Source organism: Panicum virgatum, chromosome 3N (assembly GCF_016808335.1).
Source record: "Panicum virgatum strain AP13 chromosome 3N, P.virgatum_v5, whole genome shotgun sequence".
NCBI classification, from domain to species: Eukaryota; Viridiplantae; Streptophyta; class Magnoliopsida; order Poales; family Poaceae; genus Panicum; species Panicum virgatum.
The window spans coordinates 18,707,939-18,726,747 of NC_053147.1; the positions used below are offsets into that span (position 1 = coordinate 18,707,939).

The 18,809-nt window shown below is 44.2% G+C and overlaps 1 protein-coding gene and 1 long non-coding RNA gene across 3 annotated transcripts; both read left to right on the plus strand.

The window, feature by feature from the left end:
* The first annotated feature begins 1,304 nt into the window (after positions 1 to 1,304).
* On the plus strand, positions 1,305 to 4,279 carry LOC120664841 (chaperone protein dnaJ C76, chloroplastic-like). Its single transcript, XM_039944194.1, has 9 exons — positions 1,305 to 1,655; positions 2,157 to 2,285; positions 2,397 to 2,526; positions 2,616 to 2,736; positions 2,925 to 3,006; positions 3,218 to 3,268; positions 3,538 to 3,576; positions 3,665 to 3,761; positions 3,888 to 4,279. Exons 1-9 carry the CDS (start codon positions 1,404 to 1,406, stop codon positions 4,013 to 4,015), a joined length of 1,029 nt encoding a protein of 342 aa, XP_039800128.1. The 5' UTR covers positions 1,305 to 1,403; the 3' UTR covers positions 4,016 to 4,279.
* Positions 4,280 to 14,338: 10,059 nt separating this feature from the next.
* Positions 14,339 to 18,605, plus strand: LOC120664842. 2 transcript variants are annotated; one of them, XR_005671037.1, is made up of 3 exons: positions 14,339 to 14,495; positions 14,591 to 14,677; positions 14,760 to 18,605. It is a non-coding gene; the product is annotated as an uncharacterized LOC120664842 (long non-coding RNA). The 2 variants fall into 2 exon arrangements; XR_005671038.1 differs by having other exon boundaries at positions 14,772 to 18,605.
* Positions 18,606 to 18,809: the final 204 nt, after the last annotated feature.

Below are 18,809 nucleotides of genomic sequence, written 5' to 3' on the forward strand. Positions count from 1 at the left end.
TTGCTGGAGCTGTTACTGTCCATAAGCAAGCGCTAACTGAATCTTCATCTTCAGTATTAGTACACGCCGCTCAGATCTCCTGCCGCCTGCTTTTTTTTCACCTCCGGCAATGCGACTGGTGATCCAACAATGCATCTCCTCGAGGATCTGTTGGACTAGGACCGGGGCTTCTTTCTCCAAAGGACATCGGTGATATTTATTATATTATAGCAGGAAAAAAAATAAAAACAAATGTTGCACTAGTTTTTAGGGAAACCAGGGCCCAAAACCCAAAACAACCAGGGGAGAGGCCGGGCTCTGGAAAACCGGCCCTCTGGTCTTTCCAAATCTTCTAAACGCTGAGCACGATTAAAGGTACTTGCTTCTTTTCAAAAAAAAATTAAAGGTACTTGCTTCTTCTTTTTTTAAAAAAAATAAAGGTACTTGCGACGTGAGGAAGCATTTCATGAACACCAGTGCCATCGAAAAGCAAGCACTGCTACCTTGCGGTTCTGTTCGTCGCCTTCTACGGAGAAGTGCTACGGAAGTTGGCACAGCCACAGCGGTTAGGTACGGCATGCTCCGTGTCGTGTACGTGTACGCAGCTGGGCACTCGGCAGTCGTCGCCTCGTCGGGGAGGGCCGCGGCCGGCGTAGAACTAGGAAGAAAACCGGGAAGCAACAAGGGCTTCGCCGTCACAAGTGAGGTGAAAGCAAGAGGTGGCGAGACGACCGCGAGAGGAAGGAGAGCCCCCCACGCCTCGCCGCGCTTTGCTTGACGTCCCTGCCGTGATCTAGGAAGAAATCGAACATCCTGGGGCCAGATGGCCGAGGCAGTCATCCATGTGTCGCCGTCCCAACTCACTACTGGCTATCCAGTCATGCATTTTAGGCAATCCCAACCAAAACCACTTCGTTGCTTCTATACGTATACGTGTCATTTATTGTAAAGGTTTGATTTCGATAAGTCCAAAATTCAAATGACTCCGAGAATTGAGAATTCAGAATCTAGCTGGAATTTGGATTCTAGATTTTTTATTTCAGATTCTAGAAGTTATTTGACTTTAAAAAATTTCAAAATCGAGCCTTTTAAATTCCCATAACGGGTATCATGAATCCTTGATAGTTTAGCTTATTTTTCATCCGGTACAGAATAGATGAATTTTCCCTAAAATGGAAAAAAATAATGAACGTGCTTTTGCCATATGGCAGAATATTCTTTACTGTAAATATGAGTCTCTGCAAGGTCCAGTTTACAAAAACAGACCCCCGTTAAACCTGAACCAGAAGAATTAGTGGCGGCAGAGGACAGTGTTAAAATGGCAGAGTCCCACAAAGAAAAGCAAACCAGTCGCCGCCGCCTGCTCGCCTCCTCGTTCGGGTCCGATCTTGCTGGAGGTCGCCGCATTCTAAATCAGGTAACCAATGGCTCCTCCCCTCCTCTCGCCGCCGCTGCTCCCCGACTCGCTCGCGACACTGCCGCGGTCTTTCCCCTGCTCCCGCCCCACGCGGCAGCTGGCCACCGTCGGGTTCGCCGGAGCCGTAAGGAGCGACCGCCAGGGGAGTTGGAGTGTGCGGAGGAGGGGGAGCCTCAGGATCCGAGCCACTGCGGCGGAAGCGGATCACGAGAGGCCGGAGGAGGATGTCGCCGACGATTACTATTCCGTTCTGGGTGTGGTATGTATATTCTGGAACCTTGGTTTGCCATTTAGCAATTATACCTTGGCTTGTTTATTTTGATCGTAGAGGAAAGAGTTAGTTCTTTGGGTTAAACCTCTGGAGAAAATTGCTATTATATGACTCGAAACGAGCGGCTTCGCTAAAATAGGACTCCTAATATTTGCTTCGCTAAAATAGCACCCGAAACATTTGCACTTCGAAATACATGACATGATGGCCATTTTGATAATTTTAAATACATACATTATGACATTATGGCCGAATGGTCTGTGAGTAATTGCTAGATTATTTTGCTCTTGGTAGCAACAAGTTCATAATTTTGTTTACAGGCTATATAACGTTTGGCGAAGAATCAAAATGCTACTTTTACTTCCATAAGAAAAAAATGTTTTACTTATCTTTTTTATCTAGGTTCAGTTCTGATAATAGTCTTGACCTTATCTATCTGAGATAATGAGTTTTCTGCTAATATGGACCACCTGATTCTTCTACCACCAGATGCCAGATGCAACACCTGAGGAAATCAAGAAGGCATACTACAGTTGCATGAAAGCGTGCCACCCCGATCTTAGTGGGGACGACCCTGATGTGACCAACTTCTGTATGTTCATCAACGAGGTTTATTCGGTAAGAGCCACCAGTCAAGTCTTTACATTTATGCATGCTGCGTGCAAGATGTTCTCTTTGTGCTCTGAAATTTGTCATTGCACTGAGCTAACATGGGGCGTGGAAGGGCAGGTGCTGAGCGATCCAGCACAACGAGCAGTGTATGATGAGATCCATGGGTACACAGCGACAGCAATAAACCCTTTCTTTGATGACAGTGCACCCAAGGATCAAGTGTTTGTTGATGAGTTTACCTGCATTGGTATATTGATGGCTCTGCTGTGAATAGAAGTTTCTCTTTTGGTTCATGAGTAGCACAACTCATTTATTTATGTGGATGCACCGCTGCAGGATGTAAAAACTGTGCCAATATCTGCCCTAACGTCTTTCAAATTGAGGAAGATTTTGGGAGATCAAGGGTCTACTCCCAGTCGGGTAGTACTGAACTAATCCAGGATGCCATTGATAGTTGGTGAGACTTAAGTGCTTGAATCTATTCAGTTGTTACTTACTTACTTCTTGTAGTTTCCACAGCATTAGTGCAATGGTTCTTGCAAGATATTCAAGGTTTCAGAACGAATTAGTGGATATGTTGCTGATGTGTTTCCAGTTCTTCAGATGCTAATGTTTTTTGTGCCCGACGACTATTTCCATTTTCAGCCCTGTCGATTGTATCCACTGGACTTCTGCAGCACAACTGTCACTCCTTGAGAATGAGATGCGCAGAGTAGAGAGAGTGAATGTAAGTAAACTTTCTATCCGATGGAACTTTGATTCTGTGTGACCTTTATAGTTTTACTGTCGTGGTTGACTTTGAAGCAAGTCCGGTTAATTTGCATTTCTATATAAGCACTCATACTGCATTGAGTAGTTATGAATTTAGAAGAATTATCTGCTGGTATTATCCAGAATTCTTCTAGCAGTGCAGTAATTGGAATTTCAAATGTGAGCAGGTTGGTTTGATGCTTGCTGGTATGGGAGCTTCAGTCGATGTTTTTCGAATGGTAATTATATCTTTATTCATGTAAATTTTATCTGCTTTACCTAATTTACTCCATGGCATGCTCTTAAGATTCCATTTCCTTCGGTCGTGGATGCAAATTAACATAATTGCTCTGTATGGAAAGATTCAAAGTAATCTGTTCATGCCATACATTCAATATCGAGGTTACCGAAGTGCAATTGTATCAGTAGCATAATTTCTTCTGGACCTAAACACTGCCTATCTGTGCTGTTGTTAAATGTCAACTTATATTGTTTCTATATGTGGTAGGCAAGTGCTCGTTGGGAAAAGAGGCAAGCAAAAGTCTTGGTACTGTTCGTTTGCACTCACCTTATGCAATGGTTTTTAAAAGAAAATATATTAATGTTTAAATTGTAAATCTGCATGATTTTTGCAGGAAAAAGTCAGAACACAGATGGTGAACCAAGAGAATTCAGACACAGGCAGGTTTTGGAGCGATGTCTGGGGATCCCCACCACGAGATCAAAACAATGGTAAGATTGTCAGAACTCAGAAGTACCCTGGTTACTCTGTAGCATTTAGCAAATATGTATCCACTTACTGTCTGTCTACCAACTCTTGTATTGTTGAATCTGATTGTTGCTGGTGGATACTGTCAGAGGAAGAAGCATCGGAGAGAGCCAAGAGAGTGGCGGCTGCTGCCAGACGGTGGCGAGAATACTCAAGGCGAGGCGCAGACAGGCCTCCGACATACAAGCTTCCAGAGGCAGTGGGCAACAAAGATTAGTCCACCGAATAGAGAAAACATCTGCCATGGTTTGGCCAAATCTGGAAAACCTTTACTGTACAATGTCATTGTTTGCAGAGGTGATGGGAAGGTTCGCTTTGCCTTCCCAGTCGACACCCATGCTGCTCCTGTAAATCTAGACGTAGTGATGTTGATAACCTGTAGAAGACAGGCACCAAAATATATTACGTGTATATTCAAGATGTAATGTGGTGCTACAAAGTGATATACAATACAAGACAGGCACATTATTTATTTGCTTTAGTGATGGATGAGGTCACAAGGGATATACAAAGTGAGATCCCTTGGTGTATGCTCTTTGCTGATGATGTGGTGCTAGTTGACGAGAGTAGGGCAGGGGTTAATAGAAAGTTGAGCTGTGGAGACGCACGTTAGAGTCGAAAGGGTTCAGACTTAGTAGGATCAAGACCGAGTACATGATGTGCGATTTCAGCGCGACTAGGCATGAGGGGGGAGACGTTAGTCTAGATGGGCAAGTGGTGGTCTAGAATGATACTTTTCGGTATTTAGGATCGGTGCTAGAAAAGGATGGCGACATTGATGAAGATGTTAGGCATAGAATTTCAGCTGGCCGGTTGAAATGGCGGCAAGCTTCTGGCATCCTTTGTGACAAGAGGGTGCCACAAAAGCTAAAAGACAAATTCTATAGGACAACAATTCGTCCGGCGATGTTATACGGTGCTGAATGTTGGCCTACAAAAAGGCGACATGTCCAGCAACTGAGTGTAGCAGAGATGCGGATGTTGCGGTGGTTTTGCGGGCACACAAGGAGGGATAGAGTCCGGAACGAAGTTATTCGGGATAGGGTCGGGGTGGCACCAATTGAGGAAAAACTTATCCAGCATCGGTTGAGATGGTTTGGACATGTCCAACGAAGACCTCCTGAGGCGTCGGTGCGTAATGGGGTTCTTGAGCGGGTCGATAATGTAAAGAGGGGTAGAGGTAGACCTAAACTGACGTGGGATGAGTCGGTTAAGAGAGACCTTAAGGATTGGAATATCTCTAAAGAGATAGCTTTGGATAGGAGCGCTTGGAGACTAGCTATCAATGTGCCTGAACTTTGAACTTATTTCTTTCGGGTTTCATCTCTAGCCTACCCCAACTTGCTTGGGAAAAAAGACTATGTTGTTGTATTCAAGATGTAATGTAAACAAATGCACATGCATATTCAAGATGCAATAGAAACAAATGCACATGTATGTACATTAACCGTTGCCTTGCATAATACATTGTAATCAAAGATGGGTTTTCGCCTTAATTTGTTTGTGGTTGTTGTGCAGATGAATTCCGGGGCAAATTTCCTTTGGCAGTAGCCCTGCGAGCCCCAGCAGCAAGCGCATCTGCCAAAGGAGAAGTTGCCCAGCAATGCAGCTGCACATCTCAGTCTGATGCTCAGAACGAATTGCTCCCTGTATAGTGTGATGATTTGTTCCGTGTTTGAGCAGGCAGGCACACATGTTAGCGATCACTGTGCAGGGGTATTTATACTCGCTTCGATCTGGTTTCTGAAAGGTAGCGATGAGGAGAGGATATGCTGTAGGACAATGCCTTGGTCCAGTCCTCTAGCATCTAGATGATGCCCACTTACAAGAAACAAAGGAAATAGTGGATATGTCAGTAAGATAACAATGGTATATATCTAACTTTATGATCTTTTAATGGTACATATCCAATTTTCCCAAGAATAAAGGCAGGCTGCTGACTGCCATGTGCCTTGTCATCATCCTTGGCCTCGATCATTCTGTTTCTTGAAAAAAAAAACTCAACCGAGCATCCTCGGTCATATATTAATAGAGAAGAACCAACCAAAACGACAAAAAGGATAACAAAACACCCACATGACCACATCTTGACCCCCATTTTGTGATACAGATCCTCGTCTACGTGTGTGATGCAGTGGTTAAGCTGCGCGCCCCCGCACCGTACTATGTTTTGATGCAATGCTGACCCCCTAATACGATTTATCTTTTTTGTTTCTCCATGCACAAGTGGACTTGAGTTAAAATTTTGCAAGATTATAGTAGACATCATAAAATATATTAAAAAATACATCATATTTTTTGTCATCATTTTGATGGGTACTGCATTTAATAATAAATTAATCTTTGAGATACAAATTCATATAAAAATAATGTTGAAAAATTTATAATATATTTTCTAACTCGTGTTGCTATGTCCATTACCACCTTGCAATATTTGAAAATAAAATTCCACTTATGTATGAAGAAATAAGAAAAGACGAATTAGAAACAAACGAATTAGAAACAAAGGCTCAAACGAACCTTCGATCAACCTCGCTGTCTGTTTAGTGCGAGCCATGAGCCGCAAAGTTACTTACACCGAAGAAAACGAGCAGCTTGACCGCGCACGAAACCAGAACCTTCGGACAAAGCGCTTTATAGCAAAAAGCGACGAAGGAAAGCAAAGCTTGAGAGGGCACAGGTTTTACCCCCCTCCTCCGCTTATATAGGCGGTGAAAAGGAACAGTTCTAGCGGTAAAACCGAGGAGACGGCAGCCCAAGCGGCGCAATCAGAGCACGACACGTATACAACAAAAAACGACCGTTGCAGCCGACGGTTCGGGAGATGTTTTTCCTCGGGAGCTTCCCGAAGGTTACTGTCACAGAACAGTCCAAATAATACCGATCAAGTGCACTATTAACCATTTAACTTAATCCTCCGATACTGCACTTCACTAGCACACTCAGACTGTCTGCTTTAACCAGGATCGATTGCACAGGAACTCTCGCCAAAAGACGAGCACAGGTGATTACAAGCAACAAAGGTTTTCAAACTTAACTTACAACCAGAGTTAAACAAAAGTCTCCAAATTAATTTACAATAAAGTTTTACAAGCCAGAGTTACATTTCGAATACAGAGTTCAAACGCAGCGGAAAGTACAAACAGTTTGAAACAAGCTTCAAAATATCATACGGTAGATAACGTCGATAACAAAAGACGAGCTTCACATCTTGCCCACTGATGTGAGGCTCACCTGCCTGCAATCACGGAGAAGGCGGAACCCACTCGACCGTCCAACCTGGAGGAAGAGGCTGACCAATCCAGGATGCACTGAACTCTTCGAAGTCTTCCGGAAAACAACCTGCTCAGAAGGGTTACAACCAAACCCTGAGTATTCTAATACTCAGCAAGGCTTACCCGTCTATAGGTATACTTAGCCCATTATATAGACATGCACAGCTTTTTGGCTCTGGGTTATTTTGCTGAAAAGCTACTAATACTGGATCCTTACTTTCAATATTTTAGCTCCAATTGTGTTGATAGCTAGAAACTAGGTTTGCCTAATTCTCTAGAGCACACATGGTTAATCATATTATCTTTTCAAGAATATCAATAAAAGTCCAACTTTTCTCTTTCTGTCCTTTCAATCCTTACTACGATGCGACGCATTGACCAAGGCTCTCATATCCGCGAGTCACGGCGAATCGATCCGATTTAACCTTGCAAGGTGGACCTAACTCACACGACACGTGAAAACCCCGTCGGGCCACACACGTCAACTGTTCTCATAATTACCCCGAAGTCTGAATCAAGCCCGCAAGCACCCGGATGATGAGCCCCGCACGTGCGAACACCCAGTGAACCCGTGGGCTACTTCACCATCCGTCAACCCTACCCAGCACCACAGGTCGAGACCCAGATTCCGACACAATTAAGGTAATTAGCTTACCGGTTTCGACTACCTCCTACTTCCGGCATGTGGTTAGTACTGTTCAATCCTCAGTCAAAGGGCCAACAATGGAACGGTCCTCAATCGACGCAGGCGGAGACTCAACTTTCCTTAATCAATAATCATGTCCAACTTTACCTCCGCCCGGTCTCCAATTTCCTTCTCATTGCATTAATTCACATAACACTGCCTGAAGTAACAACCCTATATCTCGCGGGTGACAGGAAATCACCCGTCTTCTACCGGTTTACTTAAGCATAGCGGTGCTAACAATAACTGCACTAGTAAGGACACTGGTTATTCAAGATTATGCATCTATGGTTCCAATTAATTCCTCGAACGTAAATGCACAATACTTTAATATAACATGGAGTAATTAAAATAAGGGATATGCTCCGGGGCTTGCCTTGCAGATTAGCGGGGTTAGCAATTTCTTCGGGAGCGTGTTCGACTGCGCCCTCCTGCTGCTCTCCCGTTTGCGGCTCCTGGATCGGCTCGGCAACCAGCTCGTAGGCGACTTCGGTGTCGGCGGCTACACGAGGAAAATATGCCATGCATGAGACTCAAGAAATGATGCAAAGCACTACTCACAATGAAAGACATGGACCAAACTCCAAAAGCGTCTACAGAGCAACCTTACAACTAGGGTTACGATAACAATGGTTTAGAACGGATGTGCAGCTTTTGGTTCTAAGGCCTTTTTAGCCTGAAGTGTGTCCTATCAAGCAAAAGTTACGAACTCGCTTCGAAGGATTAACATAACTCTAGAGCAGCATGGATCAAAACAGGAGCTTGCTTGATTGAGATTACACATGCATGGAATCATTAACTAGCAACAAGAATTTATCGAAATGAAAAGAATCAAGCACTAATAGATCCACACGCATGCACATAGGCTATGTACCTAAAACTTTTTCAGTGGACTACACATACAAAGAGTAAGCTACAATAAAATTTTCAGGATTTTTAGACAAACCAAACAACCGATACAAAATAAACTAGCTTAAACTCAAACCATAATTTTAGCAGGGGTAAAAATGACATTTCACAAGCATAGGTATTTTTATTCTGAAGATCTTGCTTTTAGAAACCTAACAAAATTAGGTTTGCATTTTTAGCATTTTTCTGCGATTTGTTATGCAATTACAAACTTTCAGCCGAAATAAATAAAAAGAAACAACTCCACCCTTAATTCCTGGACGTGGGCCCCACTCGTCATAGAAACAGAGAGAGAGGGGAGGGGGCGCTCCCCTGCTCTGCCCCGGCCGCGCACGGCGGCGGCGCGCCTGGCACGCGTGCGCGGCGGTCGTGGGAGCCGGCCAGCGGGGCAGCGCTGTGGCCCGCGCACAAGGAGGCCCACGCGCTCACGACCTGCGCAGGGGCAGCGCGAGGCGGAGCCCGGCGGCGGCGGTGCGCAAGGCCAGGGGCGGCGGCAACTCGCGGCGGCGTGCGGTGGCGGCGTCGTTTCAGCCGTGGCGGGGCAAGCCGGCCGCGGAGCTAGGCGGTGCAGCGCTCAGGGATGCTCGGCGGACTCGGGGCGCGCGGCGGCGGCGAGCAGGCTCGCGCGGGGGCGGCGCGCGGCGTGCGCCGGCGGTGCAGCAGGGCATCTGCGGTGGCACGGCGGCGCTCCGGCTCCGGCGGTGCGGGATTCGAGCGGGGATGGGGTTGGGAAGGAAGAGGGGCGCGCGAAGAAGCTCACCGGCCACTCGATTGGAGCAGAGGGAGGCCGGAAGGGGGTCGTCGACGGCGAGGGCGAGGCTTCGACAGAGATGGCGATGGTGGCCGGCGGCGCAGGGGTCGATTCGGCCCAGTAGAGGGTCGATCGATCTCGGAAAAGGGGCGGAGGAGATGCGGGATGAGGTGGGGGGGGGGTCGGGGCGCACCGAATCGAGGTGAGGCGGAGAGAGGTGGCCGGTGCGGACGTCGGCGGCGGCGGCGCTAGGGCTCGGCTCAGCTGCGTGCTCTGCGCACGGGCGAGGAAAGGGGAACGGGGAGGTGAAAGCGAACTTGGCGTCCCACTCGGCAACGTGGGCGCTTAAGCGGCGATGGTGGTCGTCGGCACGACGCGTGGCGACGACGACGTTGAGGCCGGCGGTGCTCTGACAAGCAGGGGAGGCAAAGTGACCAATTCAAAGTTTTTGAGCCGATTTTGACCGTCCAAAACTCGAAATTTGATATAAGAACTCGAAATTTGGCCAAAATTAAAGTTGTAGAGGACGAGAAAATCTACAACTTTGCTTTTGGGCGAAAGTTGAATTGAAGCTCGGATCAGAGACAAAAACGCGATCGAACACTGCTAAAATGATGTTTACCGCGCGAACTCGATTAACGCTAACGTCAAGATTAAACTCCTAAAAAATGAATCTAAGCTCATGATTAGCGCTCAGTAACACTGGGGTGTTACAGTTACACGCAATCTTCTTCATTAACAAGGGTTCGGACCGTCGGCTTCGGACCTCGCCCTCGAGGGGCTACTATTGGGGATTGGACCTCCGGGACAAGCTCCTACCCTCGGAAATACTCCCTAACTCTTTTGCAGGGCTCCAACAAGAGGAGGGTAAGCGTACCCGAAGGTGACGAAGGATCACTCAGAAGCATAGGCTTAAAGACCAAGACCTTCGGTGACAACCTTCGGTGGGCGAAGGAAACAAACCGCCGCTCGAAAGCAAAAGGTCTAAGAGCAAGACCTTCGGTGCTCACCTTCGGGGGACGAAGGTGACAAACGGCTACCCGGAAGCATAAACTCGAAGGCCAAGACCTTCGGGAAAAGAGATCACCGCCGGGAGCGAAGATGACGGCTGATTGCTCGTTCATGGAACCTTCATGGCTCAAACTCCCGGAGGTACCCGAAGGTTGTTGTAACCTTCGTCGATTGTAGACATGTGAGAAAAACGTGAATATGTGAGAAGGTCGGATTTGTACACCTCCCGAATACGTGAGAAGGTCAGATTTGTGAACCTCTCACCTTGTAATTTTACCCAGGAACCGGCTAAGAGTGAGCTGTAAATGAGTTGGGAGGGGGCAATTTAGGAAACCCTGGCCGAGGGCTAGGGGTATAAATAGCCCCCTCTCTCTACAGTGTAAAGGGTTGAATTTTCTAATTATTATTGGAGAGTTCGACATCTACTTTCATTGTCATCTTTCTTACTGTTCATGCTCCCTGTCTGGACATCTAAGAAGCAAAGATCCCAACAATCCTCTTCAAAAATGCCCCGATCTCTGCCTCCTGAAATCTCCTCACAAAACGTCTGTTAATATCGTCAAAAGAGTCATCTAGTTCAAAGGTAGTGCCCTCATTCTCCTCATTAAACAGCTTGTCGAAGTATTCTCGCCATCTGCCCTTGATCTCGTCATCCTTCACTAGAAGTCGATCTATCCCATCCTTGATGCATTTGATTTGGTTGATGTCCCGTGTTTTCCGCTCGCGGATCCTAGCCATCCTATAAATGTCATTCTCCCCTTCCTTCGTGCCTAGTCGCTGATACAGGTCATCATACGCCTTATCCTTTGCTACACTCACAGCTTGCTTTGCAGCCCTTTTCACTAATTTATAACCCTCGATGTTGGCTGCACTCTTGTCAAGGTGGAGGCGCTTGAAACATTTTTTCTTCTCCTTAATAGCCCTCTGCACCTCGTCATTCCACCACCAGGTGTCTTTCTCTTCCTGTTTGTCTCCCTTACTCACGCCAAGCACCTCTAAAGCCACCTTCCGGACATATGTCGCCATCTCTAGCCACATGTCATCGGCATCTTCTCTTTCTTCCCAAGGCCCCTCATGCAGTATTCTCTCCTTAAACGTTTGCGCCGCTTCCCCTCTAAGCTTCCACCACTTCGTTCTCATAATCTTGGCACATTTGTCCCGGTGGGCACGTACCCGAAAATGAAAGTCCGCCACCAGAATCTTGTGTTGAGGGATAACACACTCCCCAGGTATCACCCTACTATCTAAGCAATCCCGTCTATCCTCCCTCCTAGCAAGGATAAGCAATCCCGTCTATCCTCCCGTCTATCTGGCTCGAGTGTTGTCCACTACAAAAGGTCACAAGATGGGATTCTCTCTTCCTAAAAAGGGTATTTGCTATCAATAAGTCATAGGCCAATGCGAAGTTCAAAATATCCTTCCCCTCTTGACTCCTGCTACCATACCCAAAACCCCCGTGCACCCGCTCGAACCCTATATTAGTCACACCCACATGGCCGTTGAGATCTCCTCATATGAGGAGTTTCTCGCTGATAGGCACGGTACTGACCATACTATCCAGATCTTCCCAGAACTACTTCTCGCTAAGGCCTATCTGAGGGGCATAGGCACTGATCACATTCACAGCCGAATCTCCAACTACCATCCGGACCAGGATAATCCGGTCGCCTCACCTTCTAACATCTACGACTCCATCCTAAAGGCTCCTATCGATCAAGATACTGACACCATTCCTATCCGATGTTGCCCCAATGTACCAAAGCTTGAATCCAGTATTCTCGACCTCCTTCGCCTTCTGGCCCTTCCATTTAGTCTTCTGAACGCATAGAATATTTACACGCCTCCTAATTGCTACATCAACTAGCTCTCGCAACTTACCTGTTAGGGACCCTACGTTCCAGCTACCTATACAAATCCTAGTTGGCTCGGCTAGCTTCCTTGCCCTTTGCACCTGTCGAAGGAAGTGCGAAGACCCTTACTCATTTATCACTACATCCGGGCATAGATGTAACGCGCCACTCAGGTGACGACCCGACCCTTGCTCACTTATCATCGTACTCAGGTCACGATACGACGCGCCATTGGGGGGGTGGCGACCCGGTCCTTGCCCATTTAACACCACACCCGGGTTCCGATGTGGCGTGTCGCTAAGAGGGTTACGCCCCAACGAGTTTCTTATGGGTTTCATATCCATCAGAGTGGCTATTTTTTTACGCTGGTTCGCCAAATCTACAGCAACCCTCTTCCTTTACCCGGGTTTGGAACCGGCTATGTTGAGACGACTCAAGAAAGTCTTCCAGTCAACACAGACGGAGTTAGTTTACAGATGAATTATGTAATTTATTTTATAATTAGTCCACGTTTAATACTTCAAATATGTGCTGAAATAGTTGATGTGATATTTTACACCATCTAAACAAGGTCAAGGTCTTACTAGTATCCTACATTCCTACATAGCTACCTGTTTATTTCTATAGAAGAAACTAACAGTAGCTGTCTAGATAGCCGTATTTCATTCATGCATTATGCGTGATTTCTGCAGTCGTCTGTGCTGTATATTTTCATAGCTTCCAACGGACTGAGATTAGGTTATTCGATTCTCTCTTCCCCAGCATTCAGGCACATTCTGCTTCGTTCTGTAAGTAGTAGTTATTCACAGCGGCGGAGCTAGGGGGGGTGCTCCACCCCTACTCCTATACAACACATGGAGCTCCCTCAAAGCCTCACTACAATTTTCAATCATGAATCAAGAGGAAAAAGAGAAAATGATGAAGAAGAAGAAGAAAAAAAGAAGGGGGAGGAAGAAGAAGAGGAAGATAAGCCCTCCCTAAATCTAGATTCTAGATTCGCCACTGATTATTCAGACTCGTCAGGGTCGCTACAGGAAAAAACTTGAGTTGTTCGTTCGGACAACAACATGAATAATGTTCAGTGTCACAGGTGCTGTTTTTTTAGGAGCAATGGCAGGTGCTCTGCCTTTTCATCAAAGAGGAGTTAGAAGTAGTACAAATGGTCTAGTTGGGTACTAGACCTAATGGAACTACAAAGAAAGGGAAAACTGTTGTTTTCTGACGCCAGCAAGAAACAAAAACGGACTACTCGCAGGTGCTGTAGGATCTAAATCTGAGAATTAAAAGTTTAAAAATGGTATCAACGATAGTTTATTCACAGCCATCTCTATCTCATGATACGACTACTTGTCAGGGAAGAACTTCATTTTGACCATTACAGATCAAAGCGCTCAGCACACAATATTCCTTTGTGGTCAGCTAGGTACAGAAGCAGGCCAGCTGCTAACACTTGCCACTTTATGCCTGGTGTTTCATTCAGGAAAGCTCACGAACTGCGCGCGCGAATAGAGAAGAGAAGATCCAATGGAATGTACCCTTGTAGCAGCAACATGCAAATGCCTACGAACAAAAGCATATATACAGCAACGATTCCTCTGCTCCATGTGGAACGCCCGGGTGATTTCAACAGCAACGTCTCAGTTAAAAGCTGGCAGGCTATCCAAGAATAAAATCTATTCATATCTGTGTGTTGGAGGTATACCATCTGTCTCTCTCCACTGGTAGTTTCTGCTAAGACAGCTTGGTTTCATGCTAAATGCTATCCGTGCAATGCAATCACCTACTTCTAAGGCTGTGGCATTACTTGAACAAGCATAGTTTGGCTTGGCATCCCAAGAGGTAATCTTGTCTGCATTACTGGATGAACCTGCACAAAGTTCTTGTACTGAACATCAGAAAAAGGAAGGTTGGCTAGCTTTAAGAGAGGAGGACCATTCCACGAGCACATTCCAAAGGGAACCGGATAGAGAGACCACCTGCAAGAAGGGATTAGCTCCCCCGGAATAGTTCCCATCCTCGGAGCATATCCGTTTGTTGGTGCCCTATATAAACAAGGTCAAGGCGCAAACACATTCATCGGCGAGCGTCAAGGTTCAGAAACTTATTATAGGGAGAGACTAAGTAGGCATGTCAGCATGTGCTGAGCATGAATTACAGGGTATATCTCCTTTGGCACGGAGGCATGCAGCCATGCGTAAGCATGTTAATGGATGGAGGTAAGCTGGCTTGGAAGATGCATAATAGCCGTGCGTGCCAAAGGAGAATTGCCCTGCGATTCACGGTTCTGTTGTTTTTTTCTGTGATCTGACAGTTGATCGAGCTAAGCACCAATATCAGATATTGGCTTTGAAATGCGAGTACATCAGACTGTTTTCAGTCAATTGTCGTGATCAGCTAGGTACCCAGTGAGAAATTTTATATCAGTAGTTAGCTGCACGCTGTGCGGATGAATCTGGAAATAGTGACATGAAATTATTCAGACTACCTTGCAGGTGTCTTCAACCATTATAAATTTATATGGATCAAAGAAGCTATATATCCTGCTGGCACCAACTGCTCATGAAAACATGTGAATTCATCTTCAGGACATGTGAGTTTCTCATTATGTCACAAAGACAAAACCGTTCCTTTCTCTCCTCAAAACAGAACATATATTTCAGACACAACACATTCAGCTGTACAGTAATATGTACTCTACCAGCCATGGTGCGTGGGGGGTTTATGTATATTTAAGGTCATATGGACAAACGATGGGCTCCCAAACGTATTAGAAATGAGGAAGCCAATGCTTGTATATATGGAACACCATGGACAAAATGGTCGAAAAGCTAACTCATGGCATCATCTTACAACTAGGAAGGCCACCCGTGCATTTGCGCGGCTAGATGTTACAATCTCTAATGTTACATTTTAAATTATTTAATTATTTATATTTATTATTTGTGCAGTTAGGTGTAAGTATATTTAAGGTTACACCTTTTTAATTGGCTTTCATAAAGTAATTTTTTGTTGACGAAAATCAAGATCTATTAAAGCAATTTTGAGGATCAATAATTTGATTTTATTTTCATACTCCTTCTAGGTTTGAATTGGATGCCATTTTGAGATAGTTCTAAGTTTGTTGTTGTATATGTTGATTAAAAAATATTTAGTTTCACTAAAGTGTAAATTTTTTAATAGTACTCAAAGTTGTGTTTTGAGGGTCGCGTCAATAGCAAACAGATTATTATTCATTTGGAGGTAGTATTATTTTTGACATAAGAATTTTTGTGAGCATTTTTTAGGTTTATGTGTTACAGTTAATGTTGTAGCGTATGTTTTTATTTATTTTATTTGGATTCTAAGTCAATGATTTGCGGCAGCTTCTTGACATCTTCCTAGTACTCACCTGGTGGTGCTGCTTCTTGTTTGCTGTTATTTTAGTTGCTCAAGGGGAGAGAAAAAAAAAGAGGTTTACTCTCTCATTCCCAACTTAACTCGTAGAATCGATAGAGCAAGTGAATCATATTCACTCACAACCATTCATTTCTTCGTTGTTGCCCCTAATCCAATAATAGTTCCTCTACACTCTACTCCTCCGCGTCGTCCACTCCGTATCCGCGCTGGCTTGTGGTCTTTCCTTTTTCTCATTTTCCTTTTCTTTTTTCTTATTTTTTTTCTCACCCCCCTTATAGTTTCCAATGGAATATGGATTTAGTGCACCTATTTTATTCCTCTCTTAGCCTTGGGTACTAATTTAATCAATTTAAATATGCTGCAACTGATTTGACTAAGACAGTGAGCTAAACAATGGTTGACATAAGGTTGTTTCTGGTTTTTTTTAGCGTCATTTATTAGTGTCAACATGACTTTTGACTGAAATGTTAGTAAGTAGAACGCATATTAACTTTTTCTGTACATGTTTTGATTGTATGCTAAAAATAATATTCCTTGCTCCTATAAGGTTACAATTATTCAACTAAAATGATAGTATTTCTTAGTAAACTATGAGGCTACAACTTTTCTACTTTTTCCAGCGTAGTGCTGGGGCGTGCAAATATTTTTCTGAAGCTTGCCCGAAATTTTTTTAGCAATGTTTATGCCAGTAGAAAAAATAAATTAAAAATCATGATAGTAATTTTTAAGAATCTCCTAGCTTACCCTACGCTAGTTGTTTGGAGTCTCATTACTTTGTTACATATTGGAATAATTTCTTTATAATGGCATGGTGGGCTATATTTAGTCAAACATATTGGTATTTTGGGCCAATTTTTATCGTAATAGCAGTGGTGGGTAATTTTAATTTCTCTTATTTTCTCCTATTAACGTGAGAATTTTTAGGCCTTGAAATCGAACGTGGAGGCTTCGTTTGTTGGCCAAATAATAAGATATCTCAGTACATTGTGAGGCTACAACTTTTCTACTTTTTCGAGCGTGGTGTTGTGGTGTGCAAATATTTTTCTAAAGCTTGTTCGGAATTTTTTTTATCGATGTTTATGCCCGTAGAAAAAATGAATTAAAAACCATGATCGTAATTTTTACGAATCTCCTAGCTTACCCAAGGCTAGTTGTTTGGAGTCTCGTTACTATGTTAAATATTGGTTTAATTTCTTTATAATGGCGTGGTGGGCTATATTTAATTAGACACAGGAGTATTTTGGGTCAATTTTTATCATAATGGCAGTGGTTGGATTAATTTCTTTATAATGGCATGATGAGCTATATTTAGTCAGACACAGGGGTATTTTGGGTCAATTTTTATTATAATGGCAGTGGTGGGTAATTTTAATTTTTCTTAGTTTCTCCGATTAACGTGAGAATTTTAATTTAGACCTTGAGAGCGAACGTGGAGGCTCCGTTTGGCCAAATAATAAGATAATAGATAACGAGGACGCATGCAATTCAAATTCCACTTGAGGTTAAAATTAAACCGCCTCAGGCGAATTAGCATTATCACATTTTTCATCATCTAACACTTGTCGATAATATAATCGCCTCCTTAAAAAAAATGAAAAGTGCATAGTCTCTAAAACATAGATGATGGGTTTAGTGATGTTTCCAACGTGAGGAACTAATAACGTTGTTGATAATATTAATTTGTATACCAAAGCAAATAGAGTAAAATAAACTAAGTATAGGTCCACCATAAAATAGCTCCAGACCCATCGGAAGGCTTTGCTTACATGTTCTTTGAAGTCTACCCAACATAGTTTGCAGCACTAGTGACGATAAGGCATGCCTTTAAGCACAGGGTGATAGAGATCACCGAACTTGAAGTAGAATTATCCAAACCACTACACCAAAAGTCCAAAACTAGACATAACCGATCGAGCCCCCAGCAACTGCAACTCTGCAAGTGACAAGTTTCTCTAACTTTAGTGTCCATCTACCAACTAACTTGCATTGACAGGCAATAATGAGTATAAGGATAGGCGCGCTTAGTTTCGTGTCCAATAAGGTAGCTGATGGAACAACTGTCTTGTTTTGGACAGATACTTGGAATGGTCAACTCCTACAGTTAAAATTTCCAGAGCTTCATTCCTTTGCCAAAGACAAAGGGATCTCATTCAAAAAAAACCCTCTTTTCCTAATATGACGGCAATTCCAAGACTTAACAAACAGCATACAACTTTTACAACCACAAGGGGATAAGAATATTTGGACCTATACTTGGGGCAACACGAACTTCTTCTCGAGCTTACAAAGAAATTATTGGCCACCGCGTGGTCCATCCTCTTTTTTCATGCGATCTGGAAATCCAAGTGTCAGATGAAGCACAAGGTATTCTTTTGGCTACCCTTGAGAGACAAACTGAGTACTAGCGATCTACTTAGAAGAAGGAACATGGTGCGAAAGGACGGGCGGTTGAGTTGGCTAGCCCGGCCCGGTAGCGTCGCGCTCCCAGCAGGTCCTGAGTTCGAATCTCATCAGAAGCAAATTTCAGGCTGCTAGAAGAAAAAAAAACCCTCGCTGTACTCGTCGCAAGGCTTGGCCCTCTCGGGCATGGGCCAGGGTTCGGGGGGGTTTCTCTACCCGGTTAGCCGGTTAGGCTTCCTCTTAATGAAAAAACGGTGGGGTCCGTTTCACACCTCCCGGGTAGAGTTTTTTTTAGAATCTTAGAGTAACTCCAAGAGACTCTCTATATATATCCTAATTGTTAAGAATATAGATTTTGATGGAAAAATAGCCTCCAAGAGCTTCTCTAAGTGCTTATCCAAATATAACCATCATCTATTCCGGATTTCTCGCTAGCCAAATATAGATAGCGAAAATGACTCTCTAGAGTGTAAACAAGATATAGAAAAGCTGTTGGAATGTGAAAATATATAGAGATGGATTTTTATGTACATGACTCTTCAAATGATGATTTAGAGAGTGAAATTTAGAAAACCTCTTGGAGATGCTCTTACACTTGTGATCTTTGCATCCTGCGTGATCTTTGCATCCTGCAAAGACCTGAATTGCTCACATATTCCTTCGATGCAACTTTGCTAAAGCCTGTTGGGCCTCCATAGGTGTGGTTGTCATAACTACCAGGCCTTTATTGAGTA

What these genes read in the sequence shown, in the direction of transcription:
- LOC120664841 (XM_039944194.1), top strand. Translation starts at nt 1,404, where the DNA reads ATGGCTCCTCCCCTCCTCTCGCCGCCGCTGCTCCCCGACTCGCTCGCG. An exon ending in TGATGAGTTTACCTGCATTG is followed by an intron (nt 2,527 to 2,615) that starts GTATATTGATGG and finishes GCACCGCTGCAG; the next exon opens with GATGTAAAAACTGTGCCAAT. An exon ending in AGAGGCAAGCAAAAGTCTTG is followed by an intron (nt 3,577 to 3,664) that starts GTACTGTTCGTT and finishes TGATTTTTGCAG; the next exon opens with GAAAAAGTCAGAACACAGAT.